General features: G+C 41.1%; 1 protein-coding gene across 2 annotated transcripts in view; it reads left to right on the forward strand.

Annotated features, from left to right (window-relative positions):
• The window catches only part of LOC128663958 (uncharacterized), a 56,984-nt gene extending 29,269 nt beyond the window's left edge, over positions 1-27,715 (forward strand). For both annotated transcript variants that reach the window (XM_053718569.1, XM_053718568.1), the window contains exons 2-3: positions 2,442-2,953; positions 26,587-27,715. In XM_053718569.1, coding sequence (XP_053574544.1) covers positions 2,576-2,953; positions 26,587-26,838 — 630 coding nt within the window. In that variant the 5' untranslated portion in view covers positions 2,442-2,575 and the 3' untranslated portion in view covers positions 26,839-27,715. The remainder of the gene's footprint in view (positions 1-2,441; positions 2,954-26,586) is intronic.
• The last annotated feature ends 275 nt before the right edge of the window (positions 27,716-27,990 follow it).

A 27,990-nucleotide genomic window follows, 5' to 3' on the forward strand; every position in this document is an offset into this window, starting at 1 on the left:
AAGGGTTACTCATGGAGTAAGGTCAGGATTCCTAGGATTTTATCTTTTCTCCAAGAAGGTTTGGAAAAAGGATTGTCAGCTAGTTTCTTAAAGGGACAGATTTTTGCTCTGTCTATTCTTTTGCACTAGCGTCTGGCAGATGTTCCAGACGTTCAGGCATTTTGTCAGGCTTTAGTTTGAATCAAGCCTGTGTTTAAACCTGTTGCTCCACCATGGAGCTTAAACTTGGTTCTTAAGGTTCTTCAAGGAGTTCCGTTTTAACCTCTTCATTCCATAGATATCAAACTTTTATCTTGGAAAGTTCTTTTTTTTTTTTTTTTTTGTTAGCTATTTCCTCGGCTCGTAGAGTCTCTGAGCTATCTGCCTTACAATGTGATTCTCCTTATCTGATTTTTCATACGGATAAGGTAGTCCTGCGTACCAAACCTGGGTTCTTACCTAAGGTGGTATCTAACAAGAATATCAATCAAGAGATTGTGGTTCCATCCTTGTGTTACACAATCTGGACGTGGTCTGTGCTTTAAAGTTTTACTTACAAGCTACTAAAGATTTTCGTCAAACATCTGCTTTGTTGTCTACTCTGGACAGAGGAGAGGTCAAAAGGCTTTGGCAACCTCTTTTTCTTTTTGGCTAAGAAGCTTAATCCGCTTAGCCTATGAGACTGCTGGACAGCAGCCTCCTGAAAGGATTACAGCTCATTCCACTAGAGCTGTGGCTTCCACTTGGGCCTTTAAAAATGAGGCTTCTGTTGAACAGATTTGCAAGGCGGCGACTTGGTCTTCGCTTCATACTTTTTCAAAATTTTACAAATTTGATACTTTTGCTTCTTCGGAGGCTATATTTGGGAGAAAGGTTTTACAGGCAGTGGTTCCTTCCATTTAAGTTCCTGCCTTGTCCCTCCCTTCATCCGTGTACTTTAGCTTTGGTATTGGTATCCCACAAGTAATGGATGATCCGTGGACTGGATACACCTTACAAGAGAAAACACAATTTATGCTTACCTGATAAATTTATTTCTCTTGTGGTGTATCCAGTCCACGGCCCGCCCTGTCATTTTAAGGCAGGTAATTTTTAAATTTAAACTACAGTAACCACTACACCTTATGGTTCCTCCTTTCTCGGCTTGTTTTCGGTCGAATGACTGGCTATGACAGTTAGGGGAGGAGCTATATTACAGCTCTGCTGTGGTTGTCCTCTTGCAACTTCCTGTTGGGAATGAGAATATCCCACAAGTAATGGATGATCCGTGGACTGGATACACCACAAGAGAAATAAATTTATCAGGTAAGCATAAATTGTGTTTTTGCTTATTAAATTGTTATAGATTTCTCATCGGCCTTCTCTTGTCTCACTTATATTCTTTTTATTAATGATCTTTTATAATATTGTGTGTAGGTATGTCTCTACCTGTTTTATATATTTAGCTAAGTAGCTTTTTTTTTATATATCTTTTAATATAGAACCATCCTTATTTTGAATCTTATCCTTGCTTTGAGCGCTGCCTCATATTTTTTCACATTGCTACTATTAGTTACTTTCAGAGGGGATTAACTGAGCTGCAGCTGGATACACCATATCTTAGCACTCTTTTCCTAAATTTTAGCATTGCCTTTCTATCATCCCGAACCAGTCTGCCCATTCTACTCTGACATCAACAATGTATTTTCGTCCACACAACTGCCGCTCACTGGATATTTTCTCTTATTCGGACCATTCTCTGTAAACCCTAGAAATGGTTGTGCGTGAAAATCCCAGTAGATCAGCAGTTTTTTAAATAGTCAGACCAGTTGGTCTGGCACCAACAACCATGCCACGTTCAAAGTCACTTACATCCACTTTCTTCCCCATTCTGATGCTCGGTTGGAACTTCAGAAAGTCATCTTCACCACTTCTAGATGCCTAAATGCATTGAGTTGCTGCCCTGTGATTGCTAATTAGCAATTTGTGTTACTAAGCAATTGAACAGGTGTACCTAATAAAGTGGCCGGTGAGTGTATATAATATATATCTCCTTGACAATTAAAATGATGGTAAATTCTAGCGTTTGTGAAATGCTAGGATTTACCAGTGCAACAAACAAAGGGGACGTTCAGTCATAAAGTATAAAATAATTGTGCTGAAAGTTCCTTTATTTGCTTGTAGTGTATGCCGTTCTGAGTTCCTCAGTCTGCCCTCAGCAGAACTCTATTTTTTCAATGAGGTAACGTTTCCACCTTTTAGCCAATAGTCATGCGGGCCAGCATGCTATTGTCTAAGATCACAGCACTGAAAAATAGCATTCTGCTGTTGGCAGCCTGAGGCGCTCAGCGCGGCTAACACTGCAGCCTGTAAGTCCCCTTTTTTTGTTGCACTGGTAAATCCTAGCATTTCAAAAATGCTAGTATTTACCATCACTTTAAAAGACGTTGCATAATTTTTTTATTTGCTTTTTTCTTTCTTAGATACACTATAAGGCCAGAAGTATGTGGAAACACCTTCTAATTGACTTTAGCTATTTGAGCCACACCAATTGCTAACAGGTGCATAAAATCCATCACATAGCTACGAAATCTCTATAGGCAACATTGGCAGTACAATGGGTCGTACTGAAGAACTCAGTGACTTTAAACGTGGTACTGTCATTGGATGCCACCTTGGCAACAAGTCAGTTCGTGAAATTTCTGTCTTACTAGATCTGCCACGGTCAACAGTAAGTGCTATTATTGTGAAGTGGAAGCGGGTAGGAGCAACAACAGCCCAGCCACGAAGTGGTAGACCACGCAAAATAACAGAGCGAGGCCGACGAGTGCTGACTCGTGTAGTGGAAAAAAATCGCCTCTCATCTCTTGCATCACTTACTACAGAATTCCAAACTGCCTCTGGCAGCAAAATCAGCACAAGAACTGTGCGTCGAGAGCTTTGTGAAATGGGTTTCCGTGGCCAAGATGCTGTACACAAGCCTCACAATAACAAGGTAAGGGGTGAACATCTAATATTATTGGTAACTCTATCCTTGAGATTTTCTTCATTGATATTGTATTGTGCAAAATTGTTAACTTGTGAACCAGACAGTCCTGTCGAGTGGGCGTACAAATACTGCTAATTGATTAGTAGCACTTGTTAATTCTGTCATAACAAACACTGATTTATCACCATAATTGTTTTTATTTTGCTAATTGCGAATTTTCTAGGTTTGCCTTTGTGGTGAATTGCATATTTACATAATTGGCATAATCTTCCTCTAATTGTACTTTAAGTAACATTTTTAATTGCTAATTGTACATTTTTAACGAGGGGGGGGGGCTAGTGCTCGTATGACAAGTTGAAAGTAATTTTTTGTTTTCGAGCAAAACCCAATGCGCATTAAAACCAGGACTTTGGGTAATGCAACCACGTTAAATTATTTTTCTCATATAATTAGATGGAGTGTGCTTAAAGGGACAGTCAAGTCCAAAAAAAAACTTTTGAGTTTCAAACAGGGCATGTAATTTTAAACAGCTTTCAAATTTACTTTTAATCACCAAATTTGCTTTGTTCTCTTGGTATTCTTAGTTGAAATATATTATTCAAAAAGAAAAGAAAATTTAGGGCCTATAATAATCCCCTAAAAAAGAAAGGGAAAGAAAAAGCAGCACACATATGAGGTTATATATAACAGTTTTAATTAACTATTAAACATATCAAAATTTGTATTTGCTCATTAATGCCTTGCAGCACTGCATAAAGCAAAAACATTGTAGACAAACAAATATATACATATACACAAGGGGAACCGAAAACAGTTATCTATGACACAGGCCTGTATCGCTCTGGTACCGTATATAAACATACAACCATGTCTAAGAATAACTTGTTATCAATACTAGCTTTAATTATGTATATACAAATGCATAAAAGCATAGCGTGTGAAATACATAAATAATTGAGCAGAGAGGAAATAGAACCGCAGTGAATAAACACTTCAAATCTCACAGCGTATTATATGATGTTATAGACAGTCTCATTCCCAAATAGTGACCGCAGACCAAACTGTACACTAGGCCGTGATTTGCAAAAGTTGGAAATTTGCATGTATCAATTGGGGTTTTACTCTTATTCAGAGACAGTCTTATTGCCTTAGTAAGGTAACCGCAAACCAGACAGCACAGTAAATCTTGAGCAGATTGTTTAAAAGTATTATTTCACTTATCTTTGAAGCGAGTTTCAGCGTTCATGTAGCGTTTAAACTTCCACTGTGCATAACCTCAGTATGACACATCGAGTGGGGGAGTGGCCCAACTACCACATCTTTTCTGATTGGCTATAGACATCCAAGTCCGTTCCTAATTAGCCAGCAAACATTCACACTAAAGTAACAAAGATATCCACGCTAGATACAGTGTATCCGATCTTACCACAGATGTACCATGTAAAATAGATTACACATCCAAACATTCATAGTGTGTAAAGAGTCTTACCACAGATGTACCGTTCCTCTTTGACATATCTCATACTGCTCACTCTGCTGCAGATCACCACCAGATCGAATATAAAGACAGCCTTGCAGCTTCAAAAGTATAGCTCCACACAGCAATTTCTTGCTGGAAATACAGGCATAATGGCAAGCCATCAAAGATAAAAAGCTGGTCAATCATGTAACAATAGTTCCCATTTAGGAATTTCTGGGAGATAGTCGACTTACTCCAAGGTATAAAGACATATAGGTGTCAAACACACAAGTGCCAACGCACGTTTCACCCCCACAGTAAATATGTGTTACAGGGGCTCGTCAGGGCATGTTAGTCCTCTCTGGACCTCCTCCTTTTATAGCACCTGATGGTGTTCAATTTAGGTAATTACTACCTCACCTCCTTGCACTTTCTTAAAGGAACATGTCAGTACATACAATATATGCATTGGAATCACTGCCCTTTCTTGTATTAGCAAAACAAACCTAAGATATCTGATAATTTACACTAGGAATTATGTGTTGTAATGTGTGAATAAATTATCAGATATCTTAGGTTTGTTTTGCTAATAGTAAAACGTGTGTTGGCACTTGTGTGTTTGACACCTACAGTATGTGTCTTTATACCTTGGAGTAAGTCGACTATCTCCCAGGTTTTCCTAAATGGGAACTATAGTTACATGATTGACCAACTTTTTATCTTTGACGGCTTGCCATTATGCCTGTATTTCCAGCAAGACATTGCTGTGTGGAGCTATACTTTTGAATCTGCAAGACTGTCTTTATATTCGATCTAGTGGTGATCTGCATCAGAGTGAGCAGTATGAGATATGTCAAAGAGGAACGGTACATCTGTGGTAAGACTCTTTACACACTATGAATGTTTGGATGTGTAATCTATTTTACATGGTACATCTGTGGTAAGATCGGATACACTGTATCTAGCATGGATATATGGAGCCCCGGACAAAGTAATTGAGGGGAGGGGCTAGTGACCTCACTTTAGGCCAGTAGAGTAGGAGTGTCCTATTGAGCCGTTGCTCAGTTTCAAATCATCGCGGGAGCAGTTCGCTGTGGAGAAGCAGCTGCGCTATTTACCATGGAGGATTTTCAAGCCGTCCTGGATTCGGTGAAGGAGCTGTTGCAGTCCAAGGGAGTCGACTGGATTCAGAGGCAGCTGGCTGGTGGCGGAGAGGACGACATCGCTGAAGGTGCTGTGACAGCGGGCGGCGGTGCTCCTGTTGGCGGTTCCAGGCCGGTTCGTAGGTCCCGCACGCCAGAAAGACTCAGTCCTTCAGGCGGGAGTCCGGCAGCAGGAAGCGGAGGTCGGTGAAGGCTCCCGGTGCAGGAGGACAGCACATCCAACGGGCGGTGAAGGGCTGCATCGTGTCTGAAGAGGTGGCAGTAGTCGGCGGACCAGCAACAGCAGCTTGCAGGACCAGTTGCAGGCGCCGGTGGAGGCATGTCGTGCGGGTACTTTATTTTCTTTTGCAGGTTGCAGAGACGTTGCGGGAGTGGAGCCGGAAGGGGCTGAGGAGGCTATGGGGTCAATGGAGGAACAGCCTGAAGAAGAGTTGCAGGATTTGGCGCCAAAGCTGGAGCAGGACACGGCCTTTGTAGGCCTTAATGAGGTATTTTGTCAGGATCAGAGAACGGCAGTAGGCCGCGTGATGGCAGAGACGGGGAGGAGGGACACGGTAAGGGGAGCCCCTTATCATTTGGGTGAGGAGTTTGTGGGTAATATGGACCAGTCTTCGGCCTCCAGGTCCATTGGGGATAGTATTTTCCAGTCACCGGAGGCTTGTTTTTCTACAGGTCTTAAACCTAAAGTTTTGGCCTCATCTCATTCACTTCAGAGAGTTTCTAATCATAGTTATGAAGTTGGTGTGTTACATTCTGAGTCTAGGGATGCTAGTCCAGGTATGCTATTGAAGAATAGGAGTGTTAGGGATAGTCATAGTTTGAGTAGGTCGGGTAGAAGAGGGAGTAGAAGCGTTAGTAGAATGAGAGGTGGTAGTGGTGGGGATAATTTGGGGGTTGCCTTTAGGCATGCTAATGTGTCTTTTTCCACAGATGTTGAGCAAGCAGTTTCTTTATCAGCAGAAGGAAGAATGGGCAAGGTTGCTTCTCATGTGCAAGATGATTGTGATTCATTGTGGCTGGAAGAGCATTATAGTGACTTTGCAGAAGAGGAGGAGCCTCATCCTTCAGTTTCTGAACCAGTGTCAGCGGACCAGGTAGGAGATATGGCTGCTTTAACGCAGTTGTTAAAGGCTTTGGTTCCCGAAAGTGAGGGTAGTGGGGTTAGGGACTCGGGTGTTAGGTGCAGGGTTGAGTCTAAGCCTAAGGATATTTTGGGTAGGTCTGATTCTGTAAAAGGTTATAAGAGGGATAGTTCAGCTGCTAATGTTAACAGGGGTTACGCATTCTCTCAGTCTCAGGTACGGCACAGAGAGGTGAGAGAGCAGGAGCAGGATACCAGTTTCACGGCGGCGTGTGAGATCCCGTTCGCCTTTGGCCTATCACAGGAGACATGAAGCAACAGAGTCGTCAGTTTGGGGAACACTGGATAGGCAGACGGGGGAAAGGGGGAGAACCAGTAGGTCTAGATCCCCTGAGAGAAGAGGCTATAAAGAGAGTGGAAGGGACACGAGTCATGGTACAGAGGCAGTACATCTGGAGTCCAGGAGTGAAACGGTAACTGCGAGGGAGGCTGCGCAGGTTCCTATTAATACAGGTAAGAGCATTGGGTCGTGTCTTTTATCTAAGGAGAGTGTTGCGGGGAATGTTAGTTCTGAGTCTGTGTTGAAAGGATTGAAGGACTTGGTGGCTCAGCTGGAGGGCGGTCAGTAGAGTAGTGTTTGTGGTTTGTCGGGCCCTGTAGGTGCATGGGTATCTCAGAGCATGATTCCTGTCTCGGAGTCCTTGGATCGGTCTGGTTCGTTGTCTGGTAATTTGTGTGTTAGTGTTCCGGTGGTCAAGGTTTCTGATCAGGCTTTTAGGCGCCTGTGTTTATGCTCGGTAGGTCCATTGGGAATTCGTTTGTCAAAAGAAGTTAAGGAAAAAATTTGGAGCCGGGAGTTTGTTGAAATATTTTCCCTATTACCGGTGGACCAGTTTTTTTATATTAAAGACGATACTAAAGGTGATTCGGCAAAAAAAGAGGAGGAAGAGCGTAAGAAAAGGTTTAGGAAATTACAGAAAACCCTGTCTAATTGGTCAAAAGCTTTTTGTATCCTGGCTAGTGTTGTTGGTGAGAAGAACCCAGAGTTGTGTTCTTCCTTGTTTTGCTATTTGGATGAGGTTGCGAGTGCCTGCCGTACTTATGGTGGTCTTGCATGGTGGAAGTATGATGAGCAGTTCCGCCAGCGTATGGCGGTTCGCCCAGAAAAAAGATGGGATGATAGGGGCATGGGGATTTGGTTGGAGCTGATGACTCCTTTACGGTCTGGGCAGCCCTTTCGGGGGTTGAGGGGTGGGAGCAGCGGTCCTTCCCCCGGAACTTCAGCAGTGGCCCTTAGAAAAGGGCTCTATTTTCAATTCAGCGAAGGTGCATGCAAGTGCGGCTCAACTTGCAAATACAAGCATGAATGCTCTTTCTATGGTGGATCCCATTCGGGTTCCAAGTGTTTTAGAAAGGCCAAATCTTTTGCAAAAGGGGTGGGAGTTATTCCGGGCCAAGATACCGGTGAGAGTAGAAAGGATGGCGCCATGGTTAAAATTGTACGGTAGACGGAGGGGTAAGGCGGAGGATGCAGAACTTTTGTTGTGTGGTTTTAGTTCTGGTTTTCGTATTCCGTTTATGGAGAATGTTCAGTTGAAATTTTCGGGTAACTTGAAATCGGCTATGGATTTTCCTTCGGTGGTGGCTGATAAAATTCAGAAAGAGGTTTTGTTGGGAAGGATGGCAGGTCCCTTTCTGGTCCCTCCTTTTGAGAATTTAAGGGTATCTCCTTTAGGTGTTGTACCTAAGAAGAATCCGAATCATTTCAAATTGATTCATCATTTGTCTTTTCCGAAAGGAGTTTCGGTTAATGATGGAATTGATCCTGAGGTATCGGCAGTTCGATACGCTTCATTTGATAAGGCATTGGATCTGGTTAGGAATGCGGGTCATGGCGCCGTGTTGGCTAAGGTGGATATTGAATCTGCTTTTAGGCTTCTTCCCGTGCATCCTTCATGTCGTCATTTGTTGGGTTGTTGTTTCGAGGGTTCCTTTTTTTGTGGACTTATGCCTGCCTATGGGCTGCTCTATTTCTTGTTCTTTGAGAAATTCAGCTGTTTTGTGGAGTGGGTAGTCAAGCGAATTTCGGGGCTGTCGTCGGTCATACATTATTTAGATGATTTTCTGTTTGTGGGGCCGGTGGGTCAAGAAAACGGTTAAGTCCTTATGGTTTCTTTTTTTGCAGTAGCTGAGGATTTTGGTATTCCTGTTGCGGCTGATAAGACAGAGGGTCTTTCTTCCATTATTAATTTTTTGGGCATTTTCATTGATTCAGTGTCATTGGAGTGCAGTCTCTCTTGTGAACTTGGTTCACTCTATTGATTATGCCCTTTCAAGGAAGAAGTTGTCGTTAAGAGAAATTCAGTCTTTAGTTGGTAAATTGAATTTTGCCTGTAAGATTATCCCAGTTGGTAGATTATTTTGTAGGAGGTTGTGGTTGCCTACTGTGGGAGTGAAGGTCCCTTATTTCAGGATTCGTTTGTCTTCAGATATAAAAGAGGATTTAAGAGTTTGGAGGTCATTTTTGGAGAATTTCAACAGAAGGCCGTTGATTCAGGCGGCTGAGGTTCAAAACAGGGAGCTTCATCTGTTTACTGATGCTTCAGGGGCTCATTGTTTTGGCGCCTTATTTGGTCGCAAGTGGTGTGCAGGCCCATGGCCTAAGGAGTGGGCTGTTTCTAGGCTTACAAAGAATTTAGTCTTTTTGGAGTTATTTCCTTTGGTAGTAGCGGTTAAAGTTTAGGGCTATGAATTTGAGAATAGGAAGGTGGTCTTCCATTCTGACAATTTGGGTGTGGTTTTTGCTATTAACCGTTTGTCATCCAGCTCTAAACCGGTTGTTGGCTTGCTCAGAATGTTTGTTTTCGAATGTCTGAAGCATAATGTGTATTTTAGGGCTGTTCACGTTCCTGGGAAGGAGAATGTGGGGGCTGACGCTCTTTCTTGTTTTCAATGGCAACGATTTTGGGACGCTGCACCAGAAGCGGAAGATATGTGGCATCTGGGCTTCCTCGGGTTTTGAGGTTGGCAAGGGGAGCTGTAGCTCCAGGTACATGGAGGGCTTATGTGGCAGTTTGGGCTCAGTGGTTGGATAGACTAAATTCTGTGGCTGAAGGGTTTAATGAAGTTATTTTATTATTGAATTGGATTGAGGAATGGAGGAGTAGTAAGATGTTGAGAGCTATTGTTCAGCGTTATATGGCTGCTCTATTTTGTTTAAATTGTTGGGGTTGGTTGACTTGACTAAAAATTTTAGTATTCGTATGGCTGTTAGAGGAATAGTTCGGGGCATTGTGCCGGTGGATAGGAGGTGCCCCTTGGTTTTCTCGATTCTAGAGAGGTTAGTTTTAGTTCTCCCAGAAGTTTGTCTTTCGCGCTATGAGGCATTATTATTTCAGGTTGCTTTTGTTTTAGCATTTTTTGGAGCTTTTAGGATCTCTGAGTTGGTGGCTGCGAATCGGTGGGATAGGGGTGGTTTAAGTTTTCAAGATGGGGTTGTTAATTCTCATGAAGTGATTTTGTGGTTGAGGAAGTCCAAGACAGATCAGTTGGGCAAGGGTTCTTGGATTAGCTTGAGGGAGATTGGGGGGGGTGTGCTGCCCTGTTACGGCGGTTAAGGAGTTCCTGGCGGTTCGGGTAGGTGAGGTTAGTGGCCCATTTTTGTTGCATATGGATGGGTCATCTCTATCTCGTTTTCAGTTTGAAGCAGTTATGAAAAATGCTTTGTGATTGGTGTGAATGGGAGAGAGTTTGGTTGTCATTCTTTCAGAATTGGTGTGGCAACTGAAGCATGGAGTTTGGGTTTGAATGATGAGGCGGTCAAGAGGATTGGGAGATCTGCTTGTTTTAAGTCATACATTAGGCCAGGTTTAGTGTTATAGTATCTTGTTTTAACAGGTCCGCTCCACTGTTGGATTGTGGGCCATTCCTACATATATTGGGCAAGGAAAGCAGCTACAGTGAAAGTTTCAGGGACTCAGCTCAATTGTTCTGCTGATCAAGTGTGTATTAAATGGTTGGGGGTGCGGGGTATGAGGTGGGATCAAGTTTTAGGTCAAGTCATAGGTAAGGCTAGGTTATTTCGCCCTCCTGATATTTTGATAATTCATGCTGGGGGTAATGATCTTGGTTTTATGGCCCAAAAAGAGTTAATTAATAGGATCAAATGGGATGTGAGTAGGTTAAAAAAAATTGTTCCCTCATACTATAGTGGTGTGGTCCGACATTGAGTGTCGACTTTCATTGAGATCAGCTTGGGATGTGAAGAGGTTGGATTCTTCAAGGAAGAAAGTTAATAGAATGGTTACTAGTTTTGTGTCTAAAATGGGTGGCTTTGGGATTTGTCATGTGGAGTTTGAAGGGGAGTTTGGTAAATGCTTTTTTTCTGAAGGATGGTGTGCACCTCAATGAGATTGGGCTCCACCTGTTTAACTTCAATCTCAGCGAGGGGGTGAAGAAGGCCTTAACCCTTTGGGTTTATGCTCGAAGGCAATTCAAGTAGTGGTGGGGTGCTAGCCTTAAAGTTTTTAAGTAATTATTTGAGTGGGTACCTCCTCATGTATGGGGAGAGGTTATGGTTGGTGCATACCTGGCGGAGCGCCAGTGGAAGGCACGTGATGTGGTTCGGGGCAAGCACCTTTAGTACAGTTCTTTAAGGTTTTAACTTCATTTAAATTTAATTTAATAAATGTGGGCTGCGGCCTTTTTCACCCAATCCTGTTTCTGTGTTTTTATTATAAAGGGAATGCCTAAGTGTGAGGTCAATGGAGCCCCGGACGAAAGTAATTGAAGGGAGGGGCTAGTGACCTCACTTTAAGCAACGGCTCAATAGGACACTTCTACTCTACTGGCCTAGTTTCAAATCATTGCGGGAGCAGTTAGCTGTGGAGAAGAAGCTGCCCTCCCTCCCGCCCTGTTTTATTGGCTGTCGCAGCTTTGGCGGGGTGCTAGCTTTAAAGTTTAAGTAATTATTTGATTGGGTACATCCTCATGTATGGGGAGAGGTTATGGTTGGGGCGTGCCTGGCGGAGCGCCAGTGGAAGGCACGTGATGTGGTTCGGGACAAGCACCTTTGTGAAGTGAAGTACAGTTCTTTAAGGTTTTAACTTCATTTAAATCTAATTTAATAAATGTGGGCTGTGGCCTATTTCACCCAATGCTGTTTCTGTGTTTTTATTATAAAGGGAATGTTTGCTGGCTAATTAGGAACGGACTTGGATGTCTATAGCAAATCAGGAAAGATGTGGTAGTTGGGCCACTCCCCCATTCGATGTGTCATACTGAGGTTATGCACAGTGGAAGTTTAAACGCTACATGAACGCTGAAACTCGCTTCAGATAAGTGAAATAATACTTTTAAACAATATGCTCAAGATTTAGTGTGCTGTCTGGTTTGCGTTTACCTTACTAAGGCAATAAGACTGTCTCTGAATAAGAGTATAACCCCAATTGATGCATGCAAGTTTCCAACTTTTGCAAATCACGACCTAGTGTGCAGTTTGAGCTGTGATCTGCCGTCACTATTTCTATAACATCATATCATACGCTGTGAGATTTGAAGTGTTTATTCACTGCGGTTCTATTTCCTCTCTGCTCAATTATTTATGTATTTCATACGCTATGCTTTTATGCATTTGTATATACATAATTAAAGCTAGTCTTGATAACAAGTTATTCTTAGCCATGAAATAATGTGATGAGCTGCACCAGGGTACTTGTTAAAACTTTTATTGCAGGTCACAGAAACTTCCCTCGGGAAGCAATGTTCACAACAAAAAGGACATTGTGGTGTGTGAGGAATACACCCAAAGAGCTTATCGCTGACGCGTTTCAGCCTAACTAGCCGTAATCGTAGCATAATGCTCATAATCCCAATCTACCTTTAAATACACTGTGCTAAATTGTGATTGGATAAAAGAATTATCCTGGGCGTATTCTCAAAACACACCTTTATATTCAGCTATTACACACTTATTAGAAACAGACATCATTACTGAATATGTAATAAGTAATTCAGAAGTTATGCAATTGCTTATTTACAAATGAACTATTAGTAAGGACAAACAAAAAGGCTTTAAACCTGAGGAGAGTATTTTTAGACTTATAAACTTTTTTGTCATAATAGCAAAATCTGCCAATTCATCTATGATGCTCTCTAAAGTTTAACCTACTCTAATCTGGTTAATAGTTACTTCTATAAATATGTCCCTTACTATAATATTGAATGATATTGTCATTTAAAAACTGAAGAACTACAAAATGTACTGGGCTTCAAACCCAGCTTTGGAGTTACCTTTGGACACACTGACATACACATTTTACTCCCAAAAATGGATTATATCAAACTCTGAATTTAATCCTGTGGGGATTCTTGTCTTTAGTCTGTGTATCCAAAAGGCCTCCCTTTTAGCTAGAATTTATCCCTATCTCCACCTCTTGCCCTACATGTCACCTGTTCAATGATAGTCCACCTCAGTGTTTCTGCATTTTTATTATGTTTCATTTTAAAATGCTGCACTAATGGTGTTGTCAATTTTCCTGCTTTGATATTGTTTACATGTTCACGAATTCTGTCTCGTGTTTCTCTAGATGTAAGTCCTGTGTATTGAACTCCACATTGTGCACAGGTCAGCAAGTAAACCACATAGATGGCTCTACAGTTCAGGCATAAATAATGTCTGAAATGTTCACCGGTTACTGAGTTTGAAAAACCTTCCCCACACTGGAGATACCCATAAGCTATACATGACGTGTAGCTACATTTAAAGACTCCTTTAAATCTTAGCCATGATGATTGATCAGGTTTTGTAGAGCTTAACTGTGTGGGAGCTAAGATGTTAGCCAATGTTTTTCCTTTTTTAAAGGCATACCTACATCCCTTGGAGACAATGTCACTAAGATCATCATCAGATGATAACATACGGAAATGCTCCTGTATAATATTACAGACCTGATGGTACTGGTTACTATATCTAGTGATAAAGGAAACACCTTCAAATACATCCTGTTTTACAGGTTTATCAGACTTTAGAAATTGAGACCTGCTTTTTTTGGCTATATCCAATCTAGCAATAGACACTTCCTTTCTTTTATAACCTCTTTGACATAAGCGGTCCTCTAAATCTAAAGCTTGTTTATCAAATTCCTCTTGTGTGGTGCAATTACGTCTTAAACGTATGAACTGCCCTTTTGTTACAGAGCAAAATACCCTTTTTGGGTGATTACTTTTCGCGTGGAGCAGTGTGTTTCCAGAAATAGGCTTCCTAAACACTGTGAACACTTTACTTTCTTTGCTCATAAGTGTTACATCCAAATAATTGAGTTGTGTGACATTAAACTCATGAGTTAATTTAATCCCTGCCGGATTATTAAGATACATTAGGAAGTCCTTGGCTTCTGATTCGCTGCCTTCCCAGATGATCAGAAGATCATCTATGTATCTTCTATAGTATTTAATCTTTGCTTTCCAGGGTCCACTACCTCCATAGATGTGGGACATGAACAGGTTGGCATAGGAGGGGGCAAATTTAGCCCCCGTTGCTGTCCCACATCTCTGGAGGTAGTGGTTTCCCTCAAACATGAAAAAATTATGAGTTGGTAAAAACTCTGTAACTCTTAGGATATAGCAACAAAACTGGGGACTATACTCAGTCATCCTTTTCAGAAAAAATGATATTTCTCCAACATAGGTGTGTCCGGTCCACGGCGTCATCCTTACTTGTGGGATATTCTCTTCCCCAACAGGAAATGGCAAAGAGCCCAGCAAAGCTGGTCACATGATCCCTCCTAGGCTCCGCCTACCCCAGTCATTCTCTTTGCCGTTGTACAGGCAACATCTCCACGGAGATGGCTTAGAGTTTTTTAGTGTTTAACTGTAGTTTTTCATTATTCAATCAAGAGTTTGTTATTTTCAAATAGTGCTGGTACGTACTATTTACTCAGAAACAGAAAAGAGATGAAGAATTCTGTTTGTATGAGGAAAATGATTTTAGCAACCGTAACTAAAATCCATGGCTGTTCCACACAGGACTGTTGAGAGCATTAACTTCAGTTGGGGGAACAGTTTGCAGTCCTTGCTGCTTGAGGTATGACACATTCTAACAAGACGATGTAATGCTGGAAGCTGTCATTTTCCCTATGGGATCCGGTAAGCCATGTTTATTACGATTGTAAATAAGGGCTTCACAAGGGCTTATTTAGACTGTAGACATTTTTTGGGCTAAATCGATTGATATTAACTCTTATTTAGCCTTGAGGAATCATTTATTCTGGGTATTTTGATATAATAATATCGGCAGGCACTGTTTTAGACACCTTATTCTTTAGGGGCTTTCCCAAAGCATAGGCAGAGTCTCATTTTCGCGCCGGTGTTGCGCACTTGTTTTTGAGAGGCATGGCATGCAGTCGCATGTGAGAGGAGCTCTGATACTTATAAAAGACTTCTGAAAGCATCATTTGGTATCGTATTCCCCTTGGGTTTGGTTGGGTCTCAGCAAAGCAGATACCAGGGACTGTAAAGGGGTTAAAGCTTAAAACGGCTCCGGTTCCGTTATTTTAAGGGTTAAAGCTTCCAAATTTGGTGTGCAATATTTTCAAGGCTTTAAGACACTGTGGTGAAAGTTTGGTGAATTTTGAACAATTCCTTCATGTTTTTTCGCAATTGCAGTAATAAAGTGTGTTCAGTTTAAAATTTAAAGTGACAGTAACGGTTTTATTTAAAAACGTTTTTTGTACTTTCTTATCAAGTTTATGCCTGTTTAACATGTCTGAACTACCAGATAGACTGTGTTCTGAATGCGGGGAAGCCAGAATTCCTATTCATTTAAATAAATGTGATTTATGTGATAATGACAATGATGCCCAAGATGATTCCTCAAGTGAGGGGAGTAAGCATGGTACTGCATCATTCCCTCCTTCGTCTACACGAGTCTTGCCCACTCAGGAGGCCCCTAGTACATCTAGCGCCCCAATACTCCTTACTATGCAACAATTAACGGCTGTAATGGATAATTCTGTCAAAAACATTTTAGCCAAAATGAACCCTTGTCAGCGTAAGCGTGGATGCTCTGTTTTAGTTACTGAAGAGCATGACGACGCTGATATTAATATCTCTGAAGGGCCCCTAACCCAATCTGAGGGGGCCAGGGAGGTTTTGTCTGAGGGAGAAATTACTGATTTAGGGAATATTTCTCAGCAGGCTGAATCTGATGTGATTACTTTTAAATTTAAATTGGAACATCTCCGCATTTTGCTTAAGGAGGTATTATCCACTCTGGATGATTGTGAAAATTTGGTCATCCCAGAGAAACTATGTAAAATGGACAAGTTCCTAGAGGTGCCGGGGCTCCCAGAAGCTTTTCCTATACCCAAGCGGGTGGCGGACATTGTTAATAAAGAATGGGAAAGGCCCGGTATTCCTTTCGTCCCTCCCCCCATATTTAAAAAATTGTTTCCTATGGTCGACCCCAGAAAGGACTTATGGCAGTCAGTCCCCAAGGTCGAGGGAGCGGTTTCTACTTTAAACAAACGCACCACTATTCCCATAGAGGATAGTTGTGCTTTCAAAGATCCTATGGATAAAAAATTAGAAGGTTTGCTTAAAAAGATGTTTGTTCAGCAGGGTTACCTTCTACAACCCATTTCATGCATTGTCCCTGTCACTACAACCGCATATTTCTGGTTTGATGAACTGATTAAGGTGCTCGATAGTGACTCGCCTCCTTATGAGGAGATTATGGACAGAGTCAATACTCTCAAATTGGCTAATTCTTTCACTCTAGACGCCTCTTTGCAATTGGCTAAGTTAGCGGCTAAGAATTCTGGGTTTGCTATTGTGGCGCGCAGAGCGCTTTGGTTGAAATCTTGGTCGGCTGATGCGTCTTCCAAGAACAAGCTACTAAACATTCCTTTCAAGGGGAAAACGCTGTTTGGTCCTGACTTGAAAGAGATTATCTCTGATATCACTGGGGGTAAGGGCCATGCCCTTCCTCAGGATCGGCCTTTCAAGGCAAAAAATAGACCTAATTTTCGTCCCTTTCGTAAAAACGGACCAGCCCAAGGTGCTACGTCCTCTAAGCAAGAAGGTAATACTTCTCAGGCCAAGCCAGCTTGGAGACCAATGCAAGGCTGGAACAAGGGAAAGCAGGCAAAGAAACCTGCCACTGCTACCAAGACAGCATGAAATATCGGCCCCCGATCCGGGACCGGATCTGGTGGGGGGCAGACTCTCTCTCTTCGCTCAGGCTTGGGCAAGAGATGTTCTGGATCCTTGGGCGCTAGAAATAGTCTCCCAGGGTTATCTTCTGGAATTCAAGGGACTTCCCCCAAGGGGAAGGTTCCACAGGTCTCAGTTGTCTTCAGACCACATAAAAAGACAGGCGTTCTTACTTTGCGTAGAAGACCTGTTAAAAATGGGAGTGATTCATCCTGTTCCATTGAGAGAACAAGGGATGGGGTTCTACTCCAATCTGTTCATAGTTCCCAAAAAAGAGGGAACATTCAGACCAATCCTAGATCTCAAGATCTTAAACAAATTTCTCAAGGTCCCATCTTTCAAGATGGAAACCATTCGATCTATCCTTCCTTCCATCCAGGAAGGTCAATTCATGACCACGGTGGATTTAAAGGATGCGTATCTACATATTCCTATCCACAAGGAACATCATCGGTTCCTAAGGTTTGCATTCTTGGACAAACATTACCAGTTCGTGGCGCTTCCTTTCGGATTAGCCACTGCTCCAAGGATTTTCACAAAGGTACTAGGGTCCCTTCTAGCTGTGCTAAGACCAAGGGGCATTGCAGTAGTACCTTACCTGGACGACATTCTGATTCAAGCGTCGTCCCTCCCTCGAGCACAGGCTCACACGGACATCGTCCTGGCCTTTCTCAGATCGCACGGCTGGAAGGTGAACGTGGAAAAGAGTTCTCTATCCCCGTCAACAAGGGTTCCCTTCTTGGGAACAATTATAGACTCCTCAGAAATGAGGATTTTTCTAACAGAGGCCAGAAAGACAAAGCTCCTGGACTCTTGTCGAATACTTCATTCCGTTCCTCTTCCTTCCGTAGCTCAGTGCATGGAAGTGATCGGGTTGATGGTAGCGGCAATGGACATAGTTCCTTTTGCGCGCATTCATCTAAGACCGTTACAACTGTGCATGCTCAGTCAGTGGAATGGGGACTATACAGACTTGTCTCCAAGGATACAAGTAAATCAGAGGACCAGAGACTCACTCCGTTGGTGGCTGTCCCTGGACAACCTGTCACGAGGGATGACATTCCACAGACCAGAGTGGGTCATTGTCACGACCGACGCCAGTCTGATGGGCTGGGGCGCGGTCTGGGGATCCCTGAAAGCTCAGGGTCTTTGGTCTCGGGAAGAATCTCTTCTACCGATAAATATTCTGGAACTGAGAGCGATATTCAATGCTCTCAAGGCTTGGCCTCAGCTAGCGAGGACCAAGTTCATACGGTTTCAATCAGACAACATGACGACTGTTGCGTACATCAACCATCAGGGGGGAACAAGGAGTTCCCTAGCGATGGAAGAAGTGACCAAGATCATTCTATGGGCGGAGTCTCACTCCTGCCACCTGTCTGCTATCCACATCCCGGGAGTGGAAAATTGGGAAGCGGATTTTCTGAGTCGTCAGACATTGCATCCGGGGGAGTGGGAACTCCATCCGGAAATCTTTGCCCAAGTCACTCAACTTTGGGGCATTCCAGACATGGATCTGATGGCCTCTCGTCAGAACTTCAAAGTTCCTTGCTACGGGTCCAGATCCAGGGATCCCAAGGCGGCTCTAGTGGATGCACTAGTAGCACCTTGGACCTTCAAACTAGCTTATGTGTTCCCGCCGTTTCCTCTCATCCCCAGGCTGGTAGCCAGGATCAATCAGGAGAGGGCGTCGGTGATCTTGATAGCTCCTGCGTGGCCACGCAGGACTTGGTATGCAGATCTGGTGAATATGTCATCGGCTCCACCTTGGAAGCTACCTTTGAGACGAGACCTTCTTGTTCAGGGTCCGTTCGAACATCCGAATCTGGTTTCACTCCAGCTGACTGCTTGGAGATTGAACGCTTGATTTTATCGAAGCGAGGTTTCTCAGATTCTGTTATCGATACTCTTGTTCAGGCCAGAAAGCCTGTAACTAGAAAGATTTACCACAAAATTTGGAAAAAATATATCTGTTGGTGTGAATCTAAAGGATTCCCTTGGGACAAGGTTAAGATTCCTAGGATTCTATCCTTCCTTCAAGAAGGATTGGAAAAAGGATTATCGGCAAGTTCCCTGAAGGGACAGATTTCTGCCTTGTCGGTGTTACTTCACAAAAAACTGGCAGCTGTGCCAGATGTTCAAGCCTTTGTTCAGGCTCTGGTTAGAATCAAGCCTGTTTACAAACCTTTGACTCCTCCTTGGAGTCTCAATTTAGTTCTTTCAGTTCTTCAGGGGGTTCCGTTTGAACCCTTACATTCCGTTGATATTAAGTTATTATCTTGGAAAGTTTTGTTTTTAGTTGCAATTTCTTCTGCTAGAAGAGTTTCAGAATTATCTGCTCTGCAGTGTTCTCCTCCTTATCTGGTGTTCCATGCAGATAAGGTGGTTTTACGTACTAAACCTGGTTTTCTTCCAAAAGTTGTTTCTAACAAAAACATTAACCAGGAGATTATCGTACCTTCTCTGTGTCCGAAACCAGTTTCAAAGAAGGAACGCTTGTTGCACAATTTGGATGTTGTTCGCGCTCTAAAATTCTATTTAGATGCTACAAAGGATTTTAGACAAACATCTTCCCTGTTTGTTGTTTATTCAGGTAAAAGGAGAGGTCAAAAAGCAACTTCTACCTCTCTCTCTTTTTGGATTAAAAGCATCATCAGATTGGCTTACGAGACTGCCGGACGGCAGCCTCCCGAAAGAATCACGGCTCATTCCACTAGGGCTGTGGCTTCCACATGGGCCTTCAAGAACGAGGCTTCTGTTGATCAGATATGTAGGGCAGCGACTTGGTCTTCACTGCACACTTTTACCAAATTTTACAAGTTTGATACTTTTGCTTCTTCTGAGGCTATTTTTGGGAGAAAGGTTTTGCAAGCCGTGGTGCCTTCCATTTAGGTGACCTGATTTGCTCCCTCCCTTCATCCGTGTCCTAAAGCTTTGGTATTGGTTCCCACAAGTAAGGATGACGCCGTGGACCGGACACACCTATGTTGGAGAAAACAGAATTTATGTTTACCTGATAAATTTCTTTCTCCAACGGTGTGTCCGGTCCACGGCCCGCCCTGGTTTTTTTAATCAGGTCTGATAATTTATTTTCTTTAACTACAGTCACCACGGTACCATATGGTTTCTCCTATGCTATTATTCCTCCTTAACGTCGGTCGAATGACTGGGGTAGGCGGAGCCTAGGAGGGATCATGTGACCAGCTTTGCTGGGCTCTTTGCCATTTCCTGTTGGGGAAGAGAATATCCCACAAGTAAGGATGACGCCGTGGACCGGACACACCGTTGGAGAAAGAAATTTATCAGGTAAACATAAATTCTGTTTTCTTCTAGACCTTTGTCATGAGGTATAGATGAATATAAAGAAGTTACATCTATAGAAAGCCAACCAAAACTGTCTTGCCAAGAGATGGATTCAAGCTCAATCAAGAGTTGCTTCGTGTCTCTCACATAACTAGACAAATTGGACACCAATGGCTGTAAGATTGAATCTAACCATTGTGACATTGGCTCCAATATAGAGCCAATGCCGCTGATGATGAGACGGCCCTTAACATCTGTTAAGGACTTGTGCACCTTTGGCAGGAAGTTAAAAACAGGCATCACTGGAGAATCTACTATCAAAAATTCACTTGTTTTCTCATCGAGGAAACCTGCCTCCTTTCCATCATCAATAATGTGCAATAAATCACGCTTAAATCTCACTGTGGGATCATTTGACAGAGGTACATACTGGGAAGGGTCTGATAGCTGTCGTAGTGCCTCTTGAACAAAGAAGCCTTTGTCCATGACAATCACAGACCCACCCTTGTCTGCTGATCTCGTGACCAAAGTTTTATCCTCTTTGAGATTTTTGAGGGCTAAAGTTTCTTCTCTTAAGTTTGGATGTCTTTTTGTCTGACAACATAGGCTAGATTATTTAGATCTCTCTCTACTCTTTTCTGAAACTGTTCGAGAACATTTCCTCTTATATGTATAGGATAAAATTTGGAGGCACTCGAAAACAAAGAGCCACTGGATACTGTACTAGTGTAATTGTGTTTCATTATTGTCATTTTCAAAATACAGATTTTCCAGTGCCTCCAAATCACATGCCTCTTGAAATGTGAATGTTTTGTTTGAAAGGGATTTGTTACTGTCTTCAGTATTATCGTAACTCTTATCATTACTTCCTGCACCACCTCTAGCAAAATACTTCTTGACCGTTAAATTCCTGATCAATTTGTTCACGTCCACTAAAGTTTGAAACAAATTAAATGTGTCTGCTGGCACAAAACTCAGGCCATAATTCAAAACTTTTGTTTCAATAGCACCTAGTGGACGCGAGGATAGATTGATCACTGAATTCAATGGTACTTGGTTTTTGATCTGCCCCTCCTGGGGGGTTGTCGTTGTTGTAAGGGGATTTCTTTTAGAATCCCTTTCCCTTTTATATTGCTTCCCCCCCCCCCCCTTCGAATCCTTCTGGAACTTTTGAAAAAACCTGCGCTACATCTGATCTGTCCGAAATATCTTTGACAAAGCGCCAGAAGGGCGTGAAACGTGTCAGATGACGTCACACTCCACTAATACCTTTGTCTCCTGGTAGTCACTACGCATATGCTTGCCGAGTGTTTGTTTGTAACACCAACAATAAAGGTATGATTTGTTACATATTATCCTGAGTGCTTGTGTAGTGCCAGGTTCAATGGACATTTTTATCGGTCTGAGAATTGTGCATTAGGGAAATCCTCCTTGTTATATATACCTGAGTGGCGAGCAGCCCGGTCTGCAGACTCAGGTTTGTGTCGGGAGAGGCGCCGACACAGCTTCCCTTTGGTTCCTACTTCAGACCCAGTCGCTCAAGTTTCTATACTCTGTTATCAGTTGCATATATATATATATATATATATATATATATATACACCCATACACATATTTAAACATATATATACAGTATATATATTTATATATAAATATACATTATAGACCTTTCCAGTCAAATACCTTTTCATTTACCATATTACTCTTAAAAGTATTAATAGTTATATGAATATTTTTTATAAACTTTATATATGGGTGTAACACTTTATTTTAATGTATTTATGTAGTGTTTTGAGCACTTTTTATTTTATTTATATTTTTAAATCCCTTACCCTTCACGCCAGGTTTTCAGTTGCACTAACCTGGCAAGCGCAAATTCTGTTTGCACTCGAGCGAACGCGTTTACTTTCATCTTGTGATACGCAGTTGTGATATTGCTTATTGCGAGACTCACTATAGCACGCAACTTGTATTCTAGCCCATTGTTGGGGTACAAATATTATTGTACATTATATCTATTATGTTAAACCATTATCACTTCATGAATGTCTGTTTCCACCGAGATGTGAAACAACTTAAAGGATAATTGCATTTTACAACTTAAACAAAATACTGTATACTAAATTGTTTGTTTGAAAATATCTGGTTAAACAGAGTTAAAAATATTATATGATTTGACTAGGAAAAATTTAAAAATTAAGTTGCTTTTGTTTTTAGTAGTTTTGAAGTAATTTTGATATTTTTTTTAAAGATTTATTTTTTGTACTACTAGTGTCGGAAATAGGTTGAAAGGTATTTATGGCATTCACATTTTAGGGGTTCGATTTATGAAGCAGCGGATGCTGCTTCCGACTCACTCTGTTTCAGATCCGCCTGAAGCGAAAGTTTAGAAGCAGCGGTCATAAGACTCGTCCGCCACCTCTGAGGCAGGGGGTGACACCCACTGCTAGCGGCCGATTGGCCACGAATGTGCAGGGGGTGGCATCGCACAAGTATTTCACTAGAAATGCTTGTGCAATGTCGGCATTTATCGATGTGCAGTGGACTAGATTCGCTACAGCGGATCATGTCCGCTTGCACTATAATAAATTGTTCCCTAAATGTTCATTCATGTTGTTTTAAAGGAACATTAAACAGCTGGGTACAACTACAGTAGGGAGGTTACTACTCATCCTCCTGTACCTATAGCTCTATTTAAAGCCGCTCTAACACATTACAGAATCCAGCCGGTAAAGCTCTGCATTTTATACTATAGCTATTATAGTTTTATACTGCCATCTTGTAGCTTGCGCATTGTAGCATCATGTGACAGAAGCAGTGCACTTTCACAGATCTGTGTTGCTTTTTAACAACTGTACCTTGTACTTTATCTCACATAATTGAGAGCAGAAGCGTTACATTTTTGCAGTTTCAAAGTTACGGAACAAATATAAGCTCCAAGATGGCGTTCCCAGTGTGAAGATGCAAAGCTTCACTAACTGATAATTGTGAGGGGTAAAAATAAGAGAAGAACTTTGAAGACAGCTGCAGGCACAGGATGAAACAATAGCTCCATGAGTAGTAAACTACTTTAAGCTTAAGAGACCATTGTCTTTTTTTTAATCCTTGTTTTCAAATGCATGGATTCCTAATGATTTATTTTCCAAAAGGCATGTAGTGACTATTGACAAAGCATTTAGGATTCTCTTAAAGGGACACTAAACACCACAAACACTGTTATATTAATATACTTTTTACCTCTTTGATTACCTTGTATCTAAGCTTCTGCAGACTGTCTCCTTATCTCAGATCTTTTGACAGACTTGCAGTTAGTGCTGACTCTTAAATAACTCCATGGGCATGAGCACAATGCTATCTATATGGCACACATGAACTAACGCCTTCTAGCTGTGACACATTGTATTCAGATAAGAGGTGGCCTTCAAGGGCTTTGAAATTAGCATATGAGCCTACCTATTCTTCAATTAAGAATACCAAATGAAACAAAGCAAATTTGATGATAAAGGTAAATTGTAAAGTTGTTTAAAATGACATGCCCTATCTGAATCATAAAAGTTTAATTTGGACTTTACTGCCCCTTTAACATTAATATTAGACATTCAAAGTCCAAAGTAATATACAAAATTAGATCTATTGCCCTTATTAAAGGTGAAATTGATAATGACTATATGTAGGGGAAAAAAATTGCTTAACTATCAACAGTGATAAAGGTTTCCAAACGTTTCATGTTGGTGACACACTTTTTAAGACCTTTGCAACACAGTAAATCGGTTGTACTAGCAAACAGGAGGTTAAACTAACTTGTTTTAAGAGATACGGACACACACATAAATTATATAATAACGAAAGTAACAGTATGTAAATATGTGCAAGAATTAAAAAAAAGTTTACCACCACCAATAGCTTCTTACTATTTTAATGGGCTGTATGAGGTTGATGGGATGAACACAGTTTCTGAATATTTGGTGGAATATTAAAGATACTGGCATTTTTAAGCTTCCACTTCCTATCCATATATCAAGAGCAGGAGCAGCAATGCACTACTGGGAGCTAGCTGGAAAAAAACCCCACTGACTTCAGCTCAGTGTTTAAGCTGCCGCCCTCGAGCTCTGCGAGTCTGACTGACTACTGCCCACGCTGCAAACACACTGTTGTCCCACTCACTGACTACACATGCAGTCACAAGCCGATTGAGGAGACTACACGTGCAGTCAGGAGCCAATGTGCCGCCAATGGGAATAGTTTCAGTTCCTGAGCTGCTGCTAAGTTAAGATGATCTGTGACCCACTAGGTATCAATAACGTGTCAACCATATATGCGTAGCAGGCAGGCGGAAAGTCGGAAACCCCCCAAAAATTTAAATTATAAAAAATTTGTGCTGAAGCAGGGACATACCTACACACTGCTTCCGACACACTAACGTGTCATGACACACAGTTTGGAAAGCACTGGTGTAGTAGATTCAGTATTTGATGCAAATGACACATAGAAAGAGGAATTAATAAAAAAAAACTTGAGTCCCTAACAACTCTCTTGCAGGAAATTGTAATACTGCAAATAACTGAACACCACTTTCCCTTCTGTGAATAATTTTGATGATGGTTTACTACCCCCTCATGAAACTGATGATGTCATACCTGACAATAATTTTATAATTTATTTGTAGAGCGCCAACAGAACCCGCAACTCTACACATAACGTAGTGACAACCTTAAAAATTGGGGTTTACTGATATACAAATATTTCTTTAAAGTGATGGTAAACTCGGAAAGATATGTTTTTCTTAACTTGAAGAGAATGTTTAAATTATGTCAATCCACTTACCAATTTTGTCCAGAATTAACGTTTTTACTAAATTTGTCACCTTTACTCAGTCACCAGCATTGCAATCCCCCGCCAACCCCTCTTGCTAGTCTATTCTATTTATTTTTTCTAATGTTTCCCTATTCCAGCCAATCACAATCGTTGTCATGTGACTCGCTTTCTTCAATGCGACGCCAACATCGGCAAATAATGCATGCGCACCTGCGTTCTCCTGGTCAGAAGCCATCAGCTAATCATAGTTTTAGGCCTGACGTCACTATGCTTGTGCATACTAATAATACTGCTTGTTATTTTATAGGGGATTGACTGCTTGCTCTGTGTTTTTATTCACATGCTTCATCCAAGTATGCAGTTGTGATTCACTGTTTACTTGGAAAATGTAGCCAGAGATTTACAGGATGCATGATTGATAACTGGCTTGGGAGTGTGCATGTTGCTGATGTTAATTATCTTGATTCCCTACACCCACATTTGTTTTATTTCCCTACTCCGGGTCTACACGTCACACAAGTGAAGACAGGAAAATAAAAGGGGGCAGAGAGAAGGTAATGACAGACAGATTTTAATATTGCTTTGTTTTAAAAACAATAAATTATTTAAAAAAATAATGTTATTAATAACCTTATAAAACTATGTACTTGAAGTTGCATCTATATTGTTTACAATCACTTTAAAGAGAGCTGCTGATTTATGATTGAAATGTATTGATACTGATATTGGTACAAATCCAGAATTCCAAAATCCAAACTTTTAAAATAATATTTTTTTTATTATTTTTTTTTAATCAAAAATTTCAATTTTTTCCTGCCTGTAAATTATAATCTTTGTGTCTTTGGTTTTGTGTTCTAAAATGCAAACAATAGTCTATATTTATTTAAAACAATAAATATTGCCTTTCTGATTACAGTACTGCACTATCTTTCTGAGGGTACTATGTATGCAAAGGTATTACAAATAATATAAACTACCTTAGGTTACATGTATAAGCTGTATAATTACACGTAAATATGGCCTATGACATGATATTGTTGTTTTCATTTGGTTCCAATCCCCTCTCTAAAAGCTCACATTTTGCAGATGCAAATATTCCAAAATCCTAAACTATTCCGAAATCCAAACCTTTTCTAGGCCCAAAGAGCTTGTATAAAGGGTTTTCTACCTATGTTGTTATTTTAGTCAGATTAAGGGCTCAGGAGAAAGTTGCAGGTGATTCCTAAAAGCAATAATAAAGGTGGCGATAGGAATGTGAGAAGAAAGTACAATGTTACAATAATAGAGATTATTTTGTGCCCAAGCAGCTCAAAGGGAATCAAAAAGGAAATAATACAAATGTGAGAGAAAGGAAGGACATAGACTGTATATAATAATAACGTCTTTATAACTATTTTGGCACTTACAAAAAAATAACAAAGAAATGGCCTGATGTCTAACCATTATGTGATTCACTCCCATCTGTAAAAATATATTGTCGCCCTAAGTGCTCCTTAATGAATACTAGTCTTACTATTGCTCACAATACATGCAAGGAGCCCAGTATTTGTGATGATGCTATCAGGAAATATTACAGGCATCTTACATCAACTCTTTTCATCTGCAGGAGAAAGCTGTGCAGCCCCAGAGTGACAAAGTGCCATTGCATGCCATCGCTGCTGGTGACCTGGTGATGGTGAAAAGTTTTTCTCGAAAGGCTGCTCTAGAGCCGAAGTGGAAAGGACCTTTTAAAGTACTACGTACCACCAACAGAGCTGTAAAAGTTGCTGAAATCAAATCGTGGATCTACATGTCTAATTGCAAGCTTGCACCTCCAGAGACTGATCCAGTTACTGAGAAACCAAAGGGCATAGACTAAGTGTGTAGAGGAGTATTATTCCTTATCCCTTACTGTTGGAGCAATATGTGAATGACTTGTTGAGAAATTTCATAGTAAAGCGGCAGTAGATTGGCTGATAATTGGCCTGAGTGCTACCCATGCATTTTGTATTTGTATTCTTGTTACTGACTTATTTTGCTTCTTTAACTCTTTAAGTGTGGATGACGCTTTTGGAACTCATTGCAGCCCCCCTGCACTTTAAAGGGATACTAAACCCAAATGTTTTAATTTCATGATTCAGATAGAGCATGTAATTTGAAGCAACTTTCTAATTTACTCCTATTATCAATTTTTCTTCATTCTCTTGCAATCTTTATATGAAAAGTTGCAATGTAAAACTTTGGAGCTGGCCCATTTTTGGTTCAGAACCCTGGATAGCGCTTGCTTATTGGTGGCTACATTTGCAATGGCAGTACAATAGCAATAGCGCAATACACTAGTATTTCATATATATTACTCTTACTTTTGCAAATTATGAAGTGCTGCACTGTTTGTAACAATCGCTGCTTACTATTGAGTCTTGGTACTTAGTGACATAAGCAGGCAATCCCTTTTTTTTCCTAGAGCACATGCCCAAAAAAATGAACGTGCAACTAAGAAGCACATGCGCATTACAGTAAAGGGCATATTTTCATTTAATTTTAAAATTTTAATGGCATGAATAGATGGCCATCTGTTTAAATAGAGGCTCATTTGAGCCCCTATGTGCAGATTAAAGTTACCTAATTATACAGAAAGGCTCTTATTCATATGATAACCCCTTTGTTTTACTATAGTTTAGGGGGGGGAAATCATGTACTACTGTTTATAACGTTGTTTATTAAAATTGTAATTAAAAAATATTTTTTTCCCCTCACAGGTTTTGCTGCTGGTTTCTTATGTCACATTACAAACAAAATAATGGTGTAGATTGAATCTGCTACGTCTTCTGGTAAAAAAATAAATGTCTGGGTTATAGTATAGTTGGGCTTAAATGTGAGCTTTTAAATACTGCAAAGGAACTCAGAAAAAAGGGTGCAAATGGCTCAGCAGTTAAAGGGTTAAGTAATGCTTGGATTGTTAATCAACTGGTAGGTTACTTCAACCAGGAAACTGCTACTACTAGTGTGTATCCTTTACTGCGTAATACTG

Source organism: Bombina bombina, chromosome 6 (genome assembly GCF_027579735.1).
Source record: "Bombina bombina isolate aBomBom1 chromosome 6, aBomBom1.pri, whole genome shotgun sequence".
Classification (NCBI taxonomy): Eukaryota; Metazoa; Chordata; class Amphibia; order Anura; family Bombinatoridae; genus Bombina; species Bombina bombina.